This window comes from Xiphophorus hellerii, chromosome 5, assembly GCF_003331165.1.
Source record: "Xiphophorus hellerii strain 12219 chromosome 5, Xiphophorus_hellerii-4.1, whole genome shotgun sequence".
Taxonomy (NCBI): domain Eukaryota; kingdom Metazoa; phylum Chordata; class Actinopteri; order Cyprinodontiformes; family Poeciliidae; genus Xiphophorus; species Xiphophorus hellerii.
The window spans coordinates 30,708,688-30,724,144 of record NC_045676.1 but is presented as its reverse complement, the minus strand read 5'-3'; the positions used below and the strand labels follow the sequence as shown (position 1 = coordinate 30,724,144).

General features: G+C 37.6%; 2 protein-coding genes and 1 long non-coding RNA gene across 4 annotated transcripts in view; 2 read left to right on the top strand and 1 right to left on the bottom strand.

The window, feature by feature from the left end:
- LOC116720795 (oxysterol-binding protein 1-like) overlaps positions 1-700 on the top strand; it is a 13,976-nt gene extending 13,276 nt beyond the window's left edge. For both annotated transcript variants that reach the window (XM_032564220.1, XM_032564221.1), the window contains one exon: positions 256-700. In XM_032564220.1, the coding sequence (XP_032420111.1) occupies positions 256-398 (143 nt within the window). In that variant the 3' untranslated portion in view covers positions 399-700. The remainder of the gene's footprint in view (positions 1-255) is intronic.
- LOC116720799 (uncharacterized) overlaps positions 1-12,076 on the bottom strand; it is a 13,122-nt gene extending 1,046 nt beyond the window's left edge. The window contains exons 1-2 of the long non-coding RNA XR_004339461.1: positions 12,066-12,076; positions 4,013-4,019 (exon numbers count right to left, since the gene is read on the bottom strand). This is a non-coding gene — a long non-coding RNA (uncharacterized LOC116720799). The remainder of the gene's footprint in view (positions 1-4,012; positions 4,020-12,065) is intronic.
- On the top strand, positions 5,330-15,457 carry casp3a (caspase 3, apoptosis-related cysteine peptidase a). The gene is made up of 6 exons (XM_032564223.1): positions 5,330-5,552; positions 5,762-5,901; positions 11,574-11,702; positions 12,453-12,628; positions 12,727-12,835; positions 12,995-15,457. The coding sequence occupies exons 1-6, from the start codon at positions 5,488-5,490 to the stop codon at positions 13,222-13,224; spliced, it is 849 nt and encodes a 282-aa protein (XP_032420114.1). The 5' UTR covers positions 5,330-5,487; the 3' UTR covers positions 13,225-15,457.

The window sequence follows — 15,457 nt, the reverse complement described above, 5'->3', positions numbered from 1 at the left end:
CTGATTGGTTGTTTCTAGAGAGCACTTTGAGAATGCAGAGCAGCTTAAATTTTTTCTTTCAGATTAACTGTCAGTGACAGTTTCAACAAATATGTAAAAAAATATTTATAAACTTGTACAGCATATCTATATATATATTTTTTTTAATAAAAGTTACATACTGCTGCTTTAAAGCTTAACGTGTTGCTTCTCGACTTGCAGTTTAAACATTCTGTGTTAAAACTGTGATTTTATTTTGTCTGGCATCCTCCTCAGGCGCCCATCCAGACAATTACCAAGCGCTGTGGTTCGAGAAGATCCACGACTCCGTGTCTGGAGAGACGCTGCATGTCTACAAGGGAGGCTACTGGGACGCCAAGGAGCAGGGAAGTTGGGAAATGTGTCCCGACATCTTCTGATTACAGATGCCTGTAGCCTCAGGACCAGTCTGTTGGATGTCGCTCTCAAAGCACACTCAGTGCTTATGGGTATTGTAGTCATTGTGCTGCTGGTTGTGTTGCATCCCATTGGCCTCATGAGTCGGATCTAAAACCGGGGAATGGTGTCACCCCCTAGCTCCACTGTGTTCCAGGGGAAAGAGAGAAAAGCAGTAAGTTTCGATGCTCGATGCTAATCGTAACTATTACTACTGATACAAGGAGAAAACACAGAATACTGCATTTTGTGCATTCAGTCACTGGAACAGAACATTCACTAATTCCTGGACAAATTGACAGAAGAACAAGCTAAAGTTGATCACCTCACTGCAAAAACACATTTCACCAAATCTTTCTGATCTGGTTTCTAGTGTAAATATCTTAGTACACTTTAAATGAGACTAAATTTACTCATAAGTAACTTTTCAACAAGACATAGGGCCTTAATTTAAGTTAATAATTCACTAGTATTTATGACAAAGTAAAGCAGATTATTTCACTTATAACATGGGAAAAATGTCTTGTTAAAAAGGAAATAATCTGCTAGTGAAACTAGTACTTTTTCATCAATACTAAGGAATTAGAGTTAAAACAAGCTCATTTTATCTTGCTGAAAAGCTACTTGTAAGTTACTTTTTTCTTATTTTGCGTTTACTAAGATATTTGCACTAAATAATAGACCAAAAATACTTGTTAAAATTTTGTTTTTGAACACTCACAGTGCTCAACCGTCAGCATTCCTCATGCACGAAGCAGCCATGTTGGATTTTGAGGTTGTGGATGGCGTAAAAAAGCAACTTCTTCATTCCTAGAACTCAGAAAATCTGACTCATGTGTCCAGTGAAATGCATCATCAGATTTCAGAGCTCCTCTTCTCTCCATTGCCACTCTTCTCCCAATTTGAAATCTTCTGATCCACTTATGATTTGATCATCCTCTATACAGTGCCTTATAAAAGTATTTACCCACCTTCCATTAAACTTTTCACATTTTGTCACATTATAACTGCAGTATGTTATGTCAAAGTTTCATCTCATACATCAGCACAATGTAGTGTGTAATTGTGAAGTGGAAGAATCAAAATAAAACATAAAAATGTCTGGTGCATTTTCATTAAATTCCCCTGATAAACCTCTTATGGCTATAACTTCATGTCTTTTCTAGACTAAATCCACAGATTTTGTACATTTAGTCTTCATAATTCTGTTCTCCCGCTGGATTTTTGCTTCATTTACATTCAGGTCGACTCTATTGACTAATCAGACCTGAAGGCACTTGGTGGCACCGGGTTTTATTTGAGGGCATTAAATTAAAGGGGACTAAATACAAATCCACCCCATCATTCTTAACTGCCTTGTATCGTTTTCCTTCAATGTCACAATTATACACTACTTTGTATTCAATTATAACGACAGTAAAATACTTTGAAATTTGTGGTTGTAACATTTTAATACTTTTCCAAAGCGCTGTATGTATTTGTTTTGTTCATGAGAGCTACTCTATTAAAGGCAGTTCATTGTTGTTGTTTTTTTTTTTTCTTTTCTTTTGATTTTAATTATTTTGAAGTGAACCCGTGTTCACTTTGAACAAAGTTGAATTATCTCAAAGCTGGACAATATGTAGACCATTGTGCTGTGTTTCTACCGGAGCTCTACTTTTTCTACCCTGTTAAAACCTTTCAATAGTATTTATTTCGTGCTTTCTTTCCAGACTCTTGCCCTCCTATAAAGTATAATATAGAAATCATCCAGCTGTTTCTGGATGTCCAGATGGTTCATTTTTAAATGGTGGTGTATTTAATGTTTTTTGTCCAGTTTCAGAATATCTTTCCTGATATTGTGCAGAGTGTTACTTTTCTCCGTTTTCCCCTGTGTGAATACGGAGTTAACATGAATTCTAAAGCAGCGATCCAAGAAATCAGTTTTAGGTCAGTGAGAATCAATTTGTGTCTCTTCCTTCAATGATTCATTTTAAACTGCAGGTTTTATCTTTAGATTTAATGACATGGTTTCATACGATCCTTTGGTATAAAAGGTGAAGATGACGAATTTGATCTTCACCTTTAAGAAGGAGTTTTAGTAGTGAACTTAAAAAAAACATGGTCCAAGAGTGTGTTTTTTTGTTGTGTGTGTGTGGGGGGGGGGGTGTTATTACCATATAACTTCTTAATCACAGCTTTAACCTTATGGAAGGAGAATAGAGTGATTTGTGTGCTGCAGGCGTCACATTCTTCCAGAGCAATATGATTACCGGGTGTTAGTTCTTAAAGAGTTACTTCTGTTTCTTTGTTGTATAATTCAAGCTGGGTTACGATGTGGCTGATTAAAATGAAAGTGAAATGTTAATATTTCTTATTAAAGTGTACTTACAAATGAAGACGTGTTGAAAAACGATGCTGTGTACATGAATCAGACGGTGAAGGAAGTGGCTGCAGTTAGAGAGTCCTAAACAGAGAAGCACTTTAAAGTTGTTTTTTTGCTTTACAGTTTGAAGTTTCTTCATTAGCAGGGTCAGCTTTCTATTTGGAATATTTATAGATTTGACCCACAGAATTGTATGTTTTTACCCACAACATTTAAACTTGCAACTGCATCTGTTCAGATGATTCAGTTTACAGCTTCTTCACTTCTCTTTCTAAACATAAATTCCTCTGTGGTTATGTTGCTCCATTGTCTCAGTCTGTATGTTTTATTAAATCTTTTTTTAATCTCATTTTCTTTATTTCCACGGATTATTATTGTAGTTACTACACTCCACTTTGTAGACTGTCACTGTTCACAGAAGCGATTTAAAGTTGTGCTTGCACTTTATCTAACTGAGTGTTCCAGGATGTCATATGACTAATAAATGGTTAGTTTCATTTGGATGCTGGGTCCTTCAAAAATTTGTCATTTGGAAAGTTACATTTTAAAGGTTCCTAAGTTTTGTTCACTTCGGTTATTGAAAACAAGGATTATGGGATTATAATTAGAGATTATAAAAGATTATGAAAAAATTTGCCATGAGGAATAAAACAGCTTCAGGTGGAAAAAAGATGAAAGTCGATGTTCTGGTTCTAGATTCTCACAATATATTAAAGTTGTTCAAAACGCTTTACATGTCATCCCCAAAATGCCCACACGGTCTGGCTAAAGGGTTGAAAAGTTGAGATTAAATTAACAATAGCTTGATTTGTGAAATCTGAGAGTGAAGTCACAGTTTTCAGCCAGCTGAACAACAGTGCGCAGGACCAGTTGAGTAATGGACAGCACTGTTTCCCCAGAGAAAACCCTGGCATGGGTACAGAATGTAATAAACAGACATGTAACAACAATGGGCTAAGAATTGAACACTCATTAGAATAAACATTTCATACTGTTTAACATATTTGCAGAAGTGAAAACAGCCATTTTCAACATTTATAGTTTAAATCAAGACTTTGATAGATTAGTATGCCTACTGTATCAAAAGTTTACTACATTAAAGTGAAGGACTAATTTTCTCAAAGTATTACAGAAGAGGAAGAGATCACAAGTTAAAACTTAGATAAACAACGCTTCACAAAGTGACAACAGCTCAGGAAGGAATCAGAGCACGTGAAGAGGAAATAAAACCACTTATTACCTGTAAGCGATAAGTAACTGGAAAAGTAGGTATTTTTCTTGAATAGTTTTCCAGAGGCCATTGTTTACTATGTTGTTGACTGTCTCTTGTTTACATCACAAGTGAAGCATTGCATTGTTTCACGTGTGAAAAGTGATGGAGAAAGAATGTTTTCGAATGTTGCACTACTTCCAGTAAGTCAAGCAGGGTCAACAGAAAACTGTAAACTAAAGGGACTTGAATATTTGAAATCTTACTGAGACCTTTGTGATGGCGATTTACGTAGATTTTAATGTTTTTTTTTATTCTTTTGTCTGGATTTAGCTGTTGATTCTGTGTTTTCTGGAAATGGTTTATTTGTAATGAACATGTAAGGACAGGCACATATAAACTGGATTGCTTCAGCCTACAACACTTAGGAATAACTTTGTTTTGAATCTTTTTGATTTGTTAGAATGTTGATTGATTAATAAAGTTTTATGTGTTTGACTGTTTTAGACGAATAAACATAAGCTAAGCTACAATAATATTTACTTACAGCTCAACATTATAGCAAATATTAGTAGTTGGGTGTTGGTAGATTAAGAGCAGCTTTTAGCACCCTTGTGTTCAGGGTTGCTCTTATTTTGATTTTCACAAATATGTGCTAACATCTAAACTTCACTTTGTCTTTCTCTCAACCATGTTTTCGTCTTTTGTAAAACACGATTATGGACTTCCATACTATACGTATTTACAAAAAAATATGTTCCAACAATTCTTTTTCTATAATTAGACTTAAATGCACGCGTAATAAATTTGTTGTTTATGTGAACAAACGTGCCGAATAAAACTAATGCCAGGACTCCTGTCCTGTCTCCAGTTCCAAGCAGCTGTACCGCTTTCCAAAGAAAACTTGCCTCTCGCAACATGGAGGCGCTGGCGTCTCGTTTTTACACGGAAGCTTCGCTGCCACTCACTCACCCAGGCAAAAGAAAAATAGAACTATTACGTTTTAATTTGAAAACTTTATTGTTTTAACAATGCACTTTTTACGTTTCCTATACAAATATATCAGGTTATTACGACATACATATTTATCACGCTACAATGAGAGCCGTATAAAGAAAATGGCTCTAGTTATGAATAAACATTAAATCTTCACGTTCGTACATGTGATAATTTATTACGCCAACGTCAAAAATAGTGTCGTTAAAACAACACAACCCGCCTGACTGCAGTTCAGGAGGTCTACGTTTCAACCCTGGTTTTCCCGTGATGTCTAACACCGACTAACACGGGATGTCCGCACGGAAAAAACAAGCGCATCTTAGCATGACGTAGGCATCTTTGTTTACTGGGCGGGTAGGGGCAGCTAAATGCTTCTCTACTCGCTCTTGTCGACGTCTACGTCTGTGTGCCTTTTTATTTCGCAGCTGGTTCCTCTGGTAAGCGCTCAGGGCGTGTAGTTTCTCCGTCCCGGTTTGCGCTTTTTATCCTGTTCAGAACTATGTCCGCAAGAAGACCAGGTCCTGAAGGGGACACCACGGACGCGAGGCAAGACGATGGAAAACAGTGAGTCAAGGGTTTATTGAGACTGCCTGCGACCTTTATCCTCAGGAGGTCATTGTTTCTTTGTCATGTTCAAGTCAGTAGAACGGACTCTGAGTCCTCTCGGTACCAAAGAGTTCCTCATTTGTCGGTTTGACTTTCTGACCTGCATCACTTAATGTTGTTTTTAATCAATGAGATGATGAAATGTGGTTTGGTTTGTGCTCCTGCAGGCCAGCGGGATCTTCGTCTGCTCCTTCGCCCATGGACGTTGATGCTAAGCCCCACTCCCACAGCTTCAGATACAGCCTCCGTTACCCCAACATTGGCCAGTGCATCGTCATCAACAACAAGAACTTTGACCAGCGCACAGGTGATGCTTTATCCGGTTTCCTTTTAGCCTCTGACTAGTTCTTGTGTTTTCAGTCAGAATGAAACTAGCTTCACGATACTGGCAGGAAATGTCATCCATCTACTTATAGAAACATTAGAATTGGGTGACATTTGATTTTGTTCACATTTTAAACAAGGAAGTTAACATTTTATAGTTGTGCCGTCTTACTTGTTGACGTTGGTGCATATTAATTCAACAGTGAAATGATTATTTTAAAACAGTACAGCCATTTGCAGAATTCATGTAAAGCTGAAGATATACTCCATTGTATTTATAGAAATTAGAGACCAAAAAATGTAGGCAGAAGCTTATTATACCTATGCCTCTTTAAGCTTTTTTTTTTTTACATAAAATTTTGTATTCACTTGGAGAAAAAAAAATCCCCAATAGTGAAGAAGTATTTAAAAAATACAGTAGCTCAATATATCAAACTGCAGCTGGGATCACAATATTAGTGTGTGACTACCAAGGACTGTTTGAATGCAATATTTGGCAGGATATTATAACCAACTGTCATTCATGTCAATGTTGTTTACCTGTTGGACAATCTTTCACTACCTGTGATGCTCATAGTGGATATATGTGATGAAGGTTAAGAAATATTAGGAAGAAATGTGGTTTAAATTAATCTGTGCGATCAACACACTTGCATGTTTTTCTCTAACTACAAACATACATTAAATTTGACAATGATGATCAAATCTTTTATATATGTTTACCACGTGGTTGTTTTGTTTATTAGTGTGAACAAGACTTAATTCATAGTCAGTTATTCAGCATTTTTAGCACAAAAACTTCACATGAAACTTTTTTGATACTTTGTTCCAACAACTATACGGGAGATTATTGCACACAATTCCACTGCAGTACTAAGTTGTTCTAAATAACAGAATTTAAAGATATCCACCTTGTTTGGTGGGTTATTGCAATGTGAATGCTAATCCTATACGTGCTTTGTAAGTCACGTATGAAACCATTTTTGCAGTTTTTGCCATGTACAGTGCATGTCCAAATAATTCACTCCAATGTAGATTTCTCTTGCTTTGACTATTTTTTGTCACCATGAACTGTTTCAGGTGATTAAACTAAGTTTATTATTCCATAAAGATGACCTTAGTAAATATACAACACATAAAGTGGTATCTGTGTCTGATATTAAATAATCAAATTAATTTGATCTGACATATTTCAGTTTGACTAAAATCAAAAATAGTTGACTGTAAGAGGGCAAACACTTTATCCCAGTAGTGTATATTATAAAATAAATTTTCTAAAGAACTACTGGTTACTTTGTTTAGTAAAATAATTGCAAATTAGTCAGGCTGGGGCACACATAAGAAAATGCTTGTCAAATCTTCATTAAATCCTGATAGGATCACCTGACATCAATATCCAAAAGTTTTGTTTATCTCATTCTACTGATTTCTTTCACTCTTTATGGTTTTTGATGATGTAGAATATTGGGCATTCCTTCCTCTGATTATGTTAAAGTCGTGGAATCACTTGAGTTGTAACTGGAGCTTGTTTTGTTTGCTCTGAGTTCTTTCGGAGTAAAACTGCTGGCAGAAAGTGATAAGCAATATCTAAAATGGTTGATGCGTCTGAAAGGGTGTTGGTCTGCTGGTTTATTCTGCGGAACCTCATTGTTTCACAAGCAGTCACACTAGTTGTTGCTCAAATAAGCACATTATTGATCCATGAATTAGCTCAATGTCCCTATGACTTCCTTAAAAATTAGATTCAAAATAGAAACTATTTACCCGTGATAGAAAACCATCAGAGAGCAGCTGACCAATCAGAAACATACTTAAAGTGAGATTTGCTTTGGTCCCAAGGGAACTGAAGATGCTTATTAAATGTGTCTGATCTCCGGTTTCTCTGTGGCACCTCTAGTTAGAATTTCACTACATTATTTAAGTGTATCACGAAGCTTCAGTGTTTATTTGTCATGTCCAGGGTTCCTATGGTGTGGAAAGGTCTAGAATTTAAATTAATTATTTTCCAGGTCTGGGTAGGTAAGAAAGTAGAGTACGGAAAATATCTATATTTCACCCTGTATTCCCATTTCTATTGCCATCTCCTTTCTTTTGTCCTTTAAAGATTAGTGTCCTCTTTTATTGGTTTGTTGGGAACATTCTGCAAGCGAAGAAAATGACAGACTGAATCTGAAGCTCGAAATTGAAGACATGATGATTAGTGTTTGTTGGCGTTCATGCCCCACAGGTCGGATGTGAGTTAGATGAGAAGCAGACGGTCTGGAGTGAGCAAGATGATGTGATGTAGAGTTACCTGACAGTTCAGAGAAGGGTGATTGGTGCAGACTTTAACAGACAGGTTGGTGAAGGGAACAGAGGCAGTAAGGAAGTGATTGGCAGGTTTGGGATCCAGGATAGGAGAGGGACATATGTTGGTGGACTTTGTGAAAAGGATGGAGATGGTCGTAGTACAAACCTTCTTCCAGAAGAGGAAGGAAGGTGACTTACAAGTGTGGAGGTAGGAGCACAAAGGCGGACTGCATCTTCTGTAGATTTTGAAATATGGAGATTAGTGTCTGTAAAGGAAGTGGTAGATGATAGTGTTGATAGACGGCATAGAATGACGCTGATAGTGAAGAAGATAAAGAGAATAAATGCAGAGCAGAGGACCAGATGGTGAAAACAAAACAAAGTGTTGTGGATTTTTTGAGGAGTTGAGACTCCCAGATGAGTGCACAGCTACAAGCTAATGTGATTAGGGAGACGGGTAGGATGGTATCTGGTATGTCGGCAGAAAAGCAGACTTTATGTTGGAACAAAAAAGTCAACCATGTACAGAGAAGGAAGTTCACTAAGAATATGTGGGACAATGAGAGGACAGGAGAAAAGACAGGAGTACAAGGAGATGTAGCGTATGATGAAGGTAAATGTGGCAAAGTACAAACTAAAGGCGTATGATGATTTGTACAATGTTGTTTATGAGAGCCAGTGGTCTATTATACCTGTAAACACCGAAGAGCTTTTGGATTTTACCTATTGGATTCAGATAATGGACACGGTTCAGTATGTCTGCTAAACCATGTTGGCTTGTGAAAAGAGAAAAGGAAAAACTTTGACTAAAATGGAATAAGCTCATGTTATAAAACTACTCTTTCGGTCAATAGCCTCTTAAACAAACAAACCAAAGGCTCAGTGGCCTGTTTGCACAAAGGAGGTTAAAGGATGGAACCCTGCAAAACCCAACAAAAACACTTAAATAGATGATCAGAAACAATTTAAATAGTTTTATACTAAACTAATTTCCTTCTACCCAGACACAAAGCCTTACTTTAGACATTCTTAAGAACAAAAGAGATCTCCGGTAGTGAGCGAGTCGTGCGACGGAGAACAAACATGATGGGATGATCAGAGAGAGTCTTTGCAGTTGAGGAAAATGGTGGTGTTTGCCACTCAGCTAGCGGTGGACAGTGTGTGCAGGGCCACAGTTCCCCTTTTCTCAGGTACGGGGAGAAAAGTTCCCTTTTTCTCCCCGTAGTCCAGCCTGGGGCAGTGAAAAACATGAGTAATAGTTGCAACGGCTGCTCGGTTAGTGGTTGGGAAAGGTTGACTTGGTTTGGGCGAACGTCGACTTGGCCCTGTACCCGTACAGCAGGCTTGTGGAGCTGTGGCGTCTTCTTCCAGAAAAATGGAAGCAGTGTCAGTTCAGCAACAGGATCAGAGTCTCTTTTTGGGGAATCTATAATTCAAAGATTCTTTCTGCAGAATTTTAAGTAAGCCAGAGTCGTGGCTTATTCTTCAGTCAGAATATAGTCGAAATGAATTTCTCCTTTCGGCCAGCAGAGGGACTGCAATGTTTCACCATTGTAATCCCTTTGCAGTAAAGAGGGTGCCTTCCTTTAAGGACAGAATTTTTGTTAAAACATGATGTCCCATATTCACACAGTGAAATTCCTCTTCCTCCTAGAAACTGAAACTGGGTTAATGCAGTGCATTCTGGGATTAAAAGTTTTTATTCCCTGTATGTAGTTCAGGTCGCGATGAGGATGGATAGGATCAGGAATGAGAACGTCAGAGGGACATCCCATATTAGATGTTTTAGACATGAAGTCAGAGACCAGACTGAGAAGGTTTGGACAAGAAACGACAAGATTTTTCATGCCTGCCTGTTGTAGAAATGTCTGCCACAGATCCATTGTGAACTTTAGTAGTGTCTGTGTTGAAACCATTTACCTGCATCCCCTGATACTTAATTAGGCATTCAGATGTAGGTTCCTATGGTGACAGTTGTTGGAGAAATGACAACAAACACTTTCATTCTGTGGATTTCTGTAAATACCTTCCAGAGTTTGCGTCCTTAGTTGTTCATCAGACTGCTGCTGCACAAACGCATGGCTTTCTGAGTGGGGGTTGGACTTCTTGAATTGTAGCATGGCGTTACGGCAGGTGTGTCTAAACTTCAAGCTGAACTGGGCGTGTGTGAGAAATTTCACTGAGACTAAAATGCACTTTACAAATCTGGAAGTCTTCCCTCAGGGCATCGGTTCTCAAACCTTTCACGATGTGCTTCACACCCGTTTTAAAGGAAGCATGACAAATTCATAAGGACAAACTATATTGCTCACTGGGGCGAAGTACAACATGCCTTGTTTGAATTTATTCAGCTTCAAGCTGACAGTTTTCAGAGATTAAACAGAAGATACAGGTCACTGACTCTGCACCACTTGTCCCATAGTTTTGTAATCGGTGCGCCAGGTATGCATAACTCTCACACTATTTTAGCCCAGGGACAAAATAGAGTAAAGTAGTATGAAATTAAAGGTTGTGGGTTCAATTCTTTGATTCAGTACCCAAAGTTGCTCACTAATTTGCGTATCTGTGTATGAATGTGTGCGCTTTAGTGAGCGCCTTTGTTGATTGGGAAGTAATTTGGTTATCATCGCTACTGAACGTAGCCGCAGTCGGACAGATGGACAGATTGCTTGTGGTTCTCACTGAGCAGACTCTGTTTGGAAAACCTGTCTAGCAGGACTGAAAGTACACTTGGTTCAATAAACACGTTTAATATGTTACTGTTTGATTGGGGTAAGCACTAGCAGCAGTTCCTGGTTTATTATGTTGTTTTATTGCAGAGTTGGGCACGCCTGCTTAATGTGTTATTTTAGGTGGAATTGTATATTCATTAGGCGTCGGTATATCATTTGAATATACTGACTTACAGTATCTGTGGCTATTTAAAATTTCCAACACTTTCCAATTTTTACATTTTTTTTTAACTCTTACAAAAAAATGTACTCCCTTTATGATCATACTTTAAATTAGGAATATTACAGTGAGTTGGAAGGAGGTAAATATATGTCTTTTAAGGACAAATCATTTACGTTCACTTGATTACAGTAAACTTGAGTCTTTTACTTCTTCATTTCTAATAATATCAGTATATCATAGCAAGTCTTGTTGGTTCTGATTTTTGAAATATTTTATTCCGACACACAAACTGACTCAAAGCATGATACCACCATCACAATAAATCCTTCTTAAATCTGCACTAAGTTTACCAGAACTCTCAATTGTGCATCAATCAGAACTTGTAGAAATCAGGTTAAAGTTGCCACCTTAAAAAAAAAATCTAGATATTTCTTTTTCAGTCTGTTTTGCATCTTTTTTTTGTCTTTTTAGGTATGAATCAGCGAAACGGCACTGACGTTGACGCAGCCAATGTGTGTAAAGTGTTTACAAAGTTGGGCTATGCAGTGAAGATTTACAATGATCAAACAACCGATCAGATGATGAAGATTTTAAGTGCAAGTAAGTACAAAATAAAACTTGTATTTTCAGATTTGAGATCCTCCCTGTTGAGAATGTTACGGTGCTGTGGAAAGACATTTGTCCTTTAACAGATTTCTTCTGCGTTTGCTTTTTTGTCACTTAAATGACAAACAAATTTTAATTTCAGATGAAGATAACCCTGATAAACGTTAAAAAAGAAGTTTTCAAGTGATGATTTCATTTGTTGAATTTTTTAAGTTGTCCAAAGCAATGTGACCCCATGTAAAAGTAGGGCAGCTGGCGATCAGCAAATGATGGTGATTAATCCCGTTTTTATAATGTTTTTTTAAATTTATTTATTTAGGTTTACTTTCTCTGGCCAGGCCTGATTACTGCTTGAACTGTCAGGTTAATAAAGACATTAGTGAAGCAGAAGCTGCCTGGTAATGTGAACTAGGCTGAAAGACCTCAGAAAGCATCAGGCCCCAATCAGGACAAACAGAAACACTGACATTTATCAGCCTGGAGACTTTGACAAGGTTTTCTCTTAAAAAATAAATTCATCATCATTCATCATTTGAAAACTGTATTGTACTTATTCCGTTTTTTTTTGTTTTTTTTTTGTCTGATATTAAGAATTGTTGTATGAGCTGAAAGATGTTAAATGCTGTAAAACAAAACAAAACTGCAAAACATCTGTATGGGGAGCAAATTGTCGTTGACGGCATCACCGGTTCTGTTAATGGACAGTAGTGACGACTCTTTTCACTGACTTCTTTGTTTTTGTAGCATCTACGCACGATCACAGCGACTCCGCCTCGTTCGTCTGCGTTCTGCTGAGCCACGGCGATGAAGGCGTGATCTACGGTACCGATGGCCCGGTGCAGCTCCAGAGTCTTACTTCATTATACCGAGGCGATCGCTGTAAAACTCTGGTGGGAAAACCCAAACTTTTCTTTATCCAGGTAAGCAAGGCCAATTCTTAGATTTAAAAAAAAAAAAGTTCTTTCTTCTTGTTTGTCATATTATTATTTATTGAAAATTTTATCTCGTCCGTTCTCAGGCATGCAGAGGCACCGATCTTGATCCGGGTATTGAAGCCGACAGTGCAGACGAAACCACAAAGATCCCTGTGGAAGCAGACTTCCTCTACGCCTTCTCCACCGCTCCAGGTTAAATGAACACAAGTGTTTAAACTATCCATCTGTCCATCCATCCATTTTCTAACACCCTTGTCTCTAATGGGGTTGGGAGGGTTGTTTAAACTAGTATTTTTTTGTTTGTTTGTTGCTTAAAAAATACTAATCCAGGTTAATTTGTGGTTGTCGCAGGCTACTACTCCTGGAGGAACACGATGACTGGCTCTTGGTTCATCCAGTCGCTGTGTGACATGATCAACAAATACGCAAAGGAACTGGAGCTTCTGCACATCATGACACGAGTAAACCACAAGGTGGCAGTAGAGTTTGAGTCTGTGTCCAATTCACCAGGGTTTAACGCCAGGAAGCAGATCCCATGCATTGTGTCCATGCTGACCAAAGAGATGTATTTCTGCCCTTGATGTTGAATTCTCAGCAGAAACCTGAGCTTGGCAGACGTGATTGCAGATCGAGTTGTGCTTTTCCACGTGATTTCAGGTGAACATTTCACTTCTTAGGAGAAAATGTGACACTTCAGGATATTTTTAATTTAATAGGCTTGGGATTATAGGTTTCTTACTTTGTGTTGTGTATGTCTGACATGAATAGTGTTCAGTATTTTATATGACATGTGCCTGTTTATTTTAATTATTATTATTTAGTTTTTCAGAATTTATGTAATTTTATTTTATTTTTTTAATCGTTTTCAGGCTAAACCCAAACAACAGGCATCTAGTTTCACTCTGCCTTCTCGTACCTTTAAACAAACGAATTTCATATTTAGTTACTGAGTTTCGGTAAATTTCTTTAGGCTGTTGAGTGTTCTGAAAAGTCATGGAGATGAGCATAAAAACACTTCCTTTATAAATAGTTTTCTCAATCTTTTATACTGCATCCTATTTTCACTGATTGTGGTTCTGATCTCAGATCAGGCCTGTCTGCTCTTATTAGAGAGGATGGATTTTGCTCCTTGATCAGGGAATCACAATATTGGGAAATAGGAGTGTTATTAAGTAATGGGATGCATTTAGTTAGCATTGCAGGATTATTTGAATTCATCCACAATAAAGGACGGAATGAATGGCCTGTATTAGATCATGTCAGCCCATCTTGGTAGGATTTAAGTTCAGACTTTGACTATGCCAATGCTGAGGTTGCAGACTGATGGCTGAACTTTCACTTTCAGGACTTTTTATTTTATTTATTTTTTTTGTTATTACAAAGCAGAATTCATCACTCAGTAACAGTTATCTAGGTCCCGAAGCAGTCCCAGACCATCACACTGCCACCAACGTGTTTCACTGTGTGTTCAATGTTCTTTTTCTTAAATGCCGTTAGTTTTACACCAGATGTCACACAACACACAGCTCTTTCAAAAGAATCCACTTTTGTCTGAATGTTTTTCCAACAGTTTCATGGATCATTGAGATGTCTTTTTTTTTTGGGACGTTGGAGGGGAGGGTCATAATTATTGAATCATGACCTCTGACCTTAGCAGAGGCAGGAAGGCTTGCAGTTCTTCAGATGTTCTGGGATCTTTTTGACCTCTTAGATGAGCCGCTGGAGCATTCTCATTGTAACTTTGGCTCTAACTGTGGTTTGATCTCCGTATACAGTGAGACTGTCAGATGGTAGATGGAGGAATGGATGGTGGAAGTAAACCCAACAGAGTGGTTAGCTAGTTAACTTGTGATTTAACAAGTGGAGTAATTATAAACTTTATTTTGTATTCAGTAGAATTATCTTTGCCAGCACAATCTGCTTTAAATGAGTACAAATACAGTGAAACTCTGTGAAGGACGAATGTTTTTTCATGACACTGTATGCTCTATGTGGCCATCAAGACCAGCAAAACTCCAACTGACCAGTTCTGAGTGATCTGTGCAACTTCACTGTTTACACTCTACACACTTCAGGGAAATACCTTTTTCAGCCAGTTTGACCGTTTTTGTACTTTTCTAATCATAAAACTGTCGAAATGTATCTGCGCACAATCATATTTTGAAAAGGCGGCAAGTCTTTTTAAAGCTGTATTCTCTGTTTCACCAGACATTAAATTGCACAATCATACTGCGAACAATAATGTAAAAGCGTCGCCAGGCTTTTGGTGGATAATGTGTAACACAACCAAGAGCGGCATGAGAGCTGTAACGAAGCTCGCAATCGACTTTAAAACCTTGAATTTCTGATTAGTTTTTCTTCCTGTAGTGAAATTTACATTGATGAAATTGACTGAGTCTGTGCTCTGGTTAAATGTTTTTTTTTTTTTAATTGGTTACAGAAGCCACGGAAGCCATTCACCAAGTGTTGTGATAATAGTTTTCTTGCCTTAAAACCTTTTGTACCAGTTTATTTAAATAATCTGACCAAAACAAATCCATTTAGGCCTCAAGAAGGGAAACCGTCAGATTGTTGTACTTCTGTCATTTTTCTAGGTTCTCGTAAATTTACACGTTTGCATGCTAAGCACACTCTGGTTTCAGGAAGTGCTCTTTTGTGAGAATCCACTTACAATAATGACTTGTTTTAGTTTCCTCAATTTTGAAAGGTGGACAATTTTTACATTTGTAATGTACAACATCACTGTTTATCAGCAGCTGCATCACGAGCTTGATGGAATGTTTTTGTTCTTCTAAATAAACTCTTTCACTCATA

What these genes read in the sequence shown, in the direction of transcription:
- casp3a (XM_032564223.1), top strand. Translation starts at nt 5,488, where the DNA reads ATGTCCGCAAGAAGACCAGGTCCTGAAGGGGACACCACGGACGCGAGG. An exon ending in GATGAAGATTTTAAGTGCAA is followed by an intron (nt 11,703 to 12,452) that starts GTAAGTACAAAA and finishes TTGTTTTTGTAG; the next exon opens with CATCTACGCACGATCACAGC. An exon ending in CCAAACTTTTCTTTATCCAG is followed by an intron (nt 12,629 to 12,726) that starts GTAAGCAAGGCC and finishes GTCCGTTCTCAG; the next exon opens with GCATGCAGAGGCACCGATCT.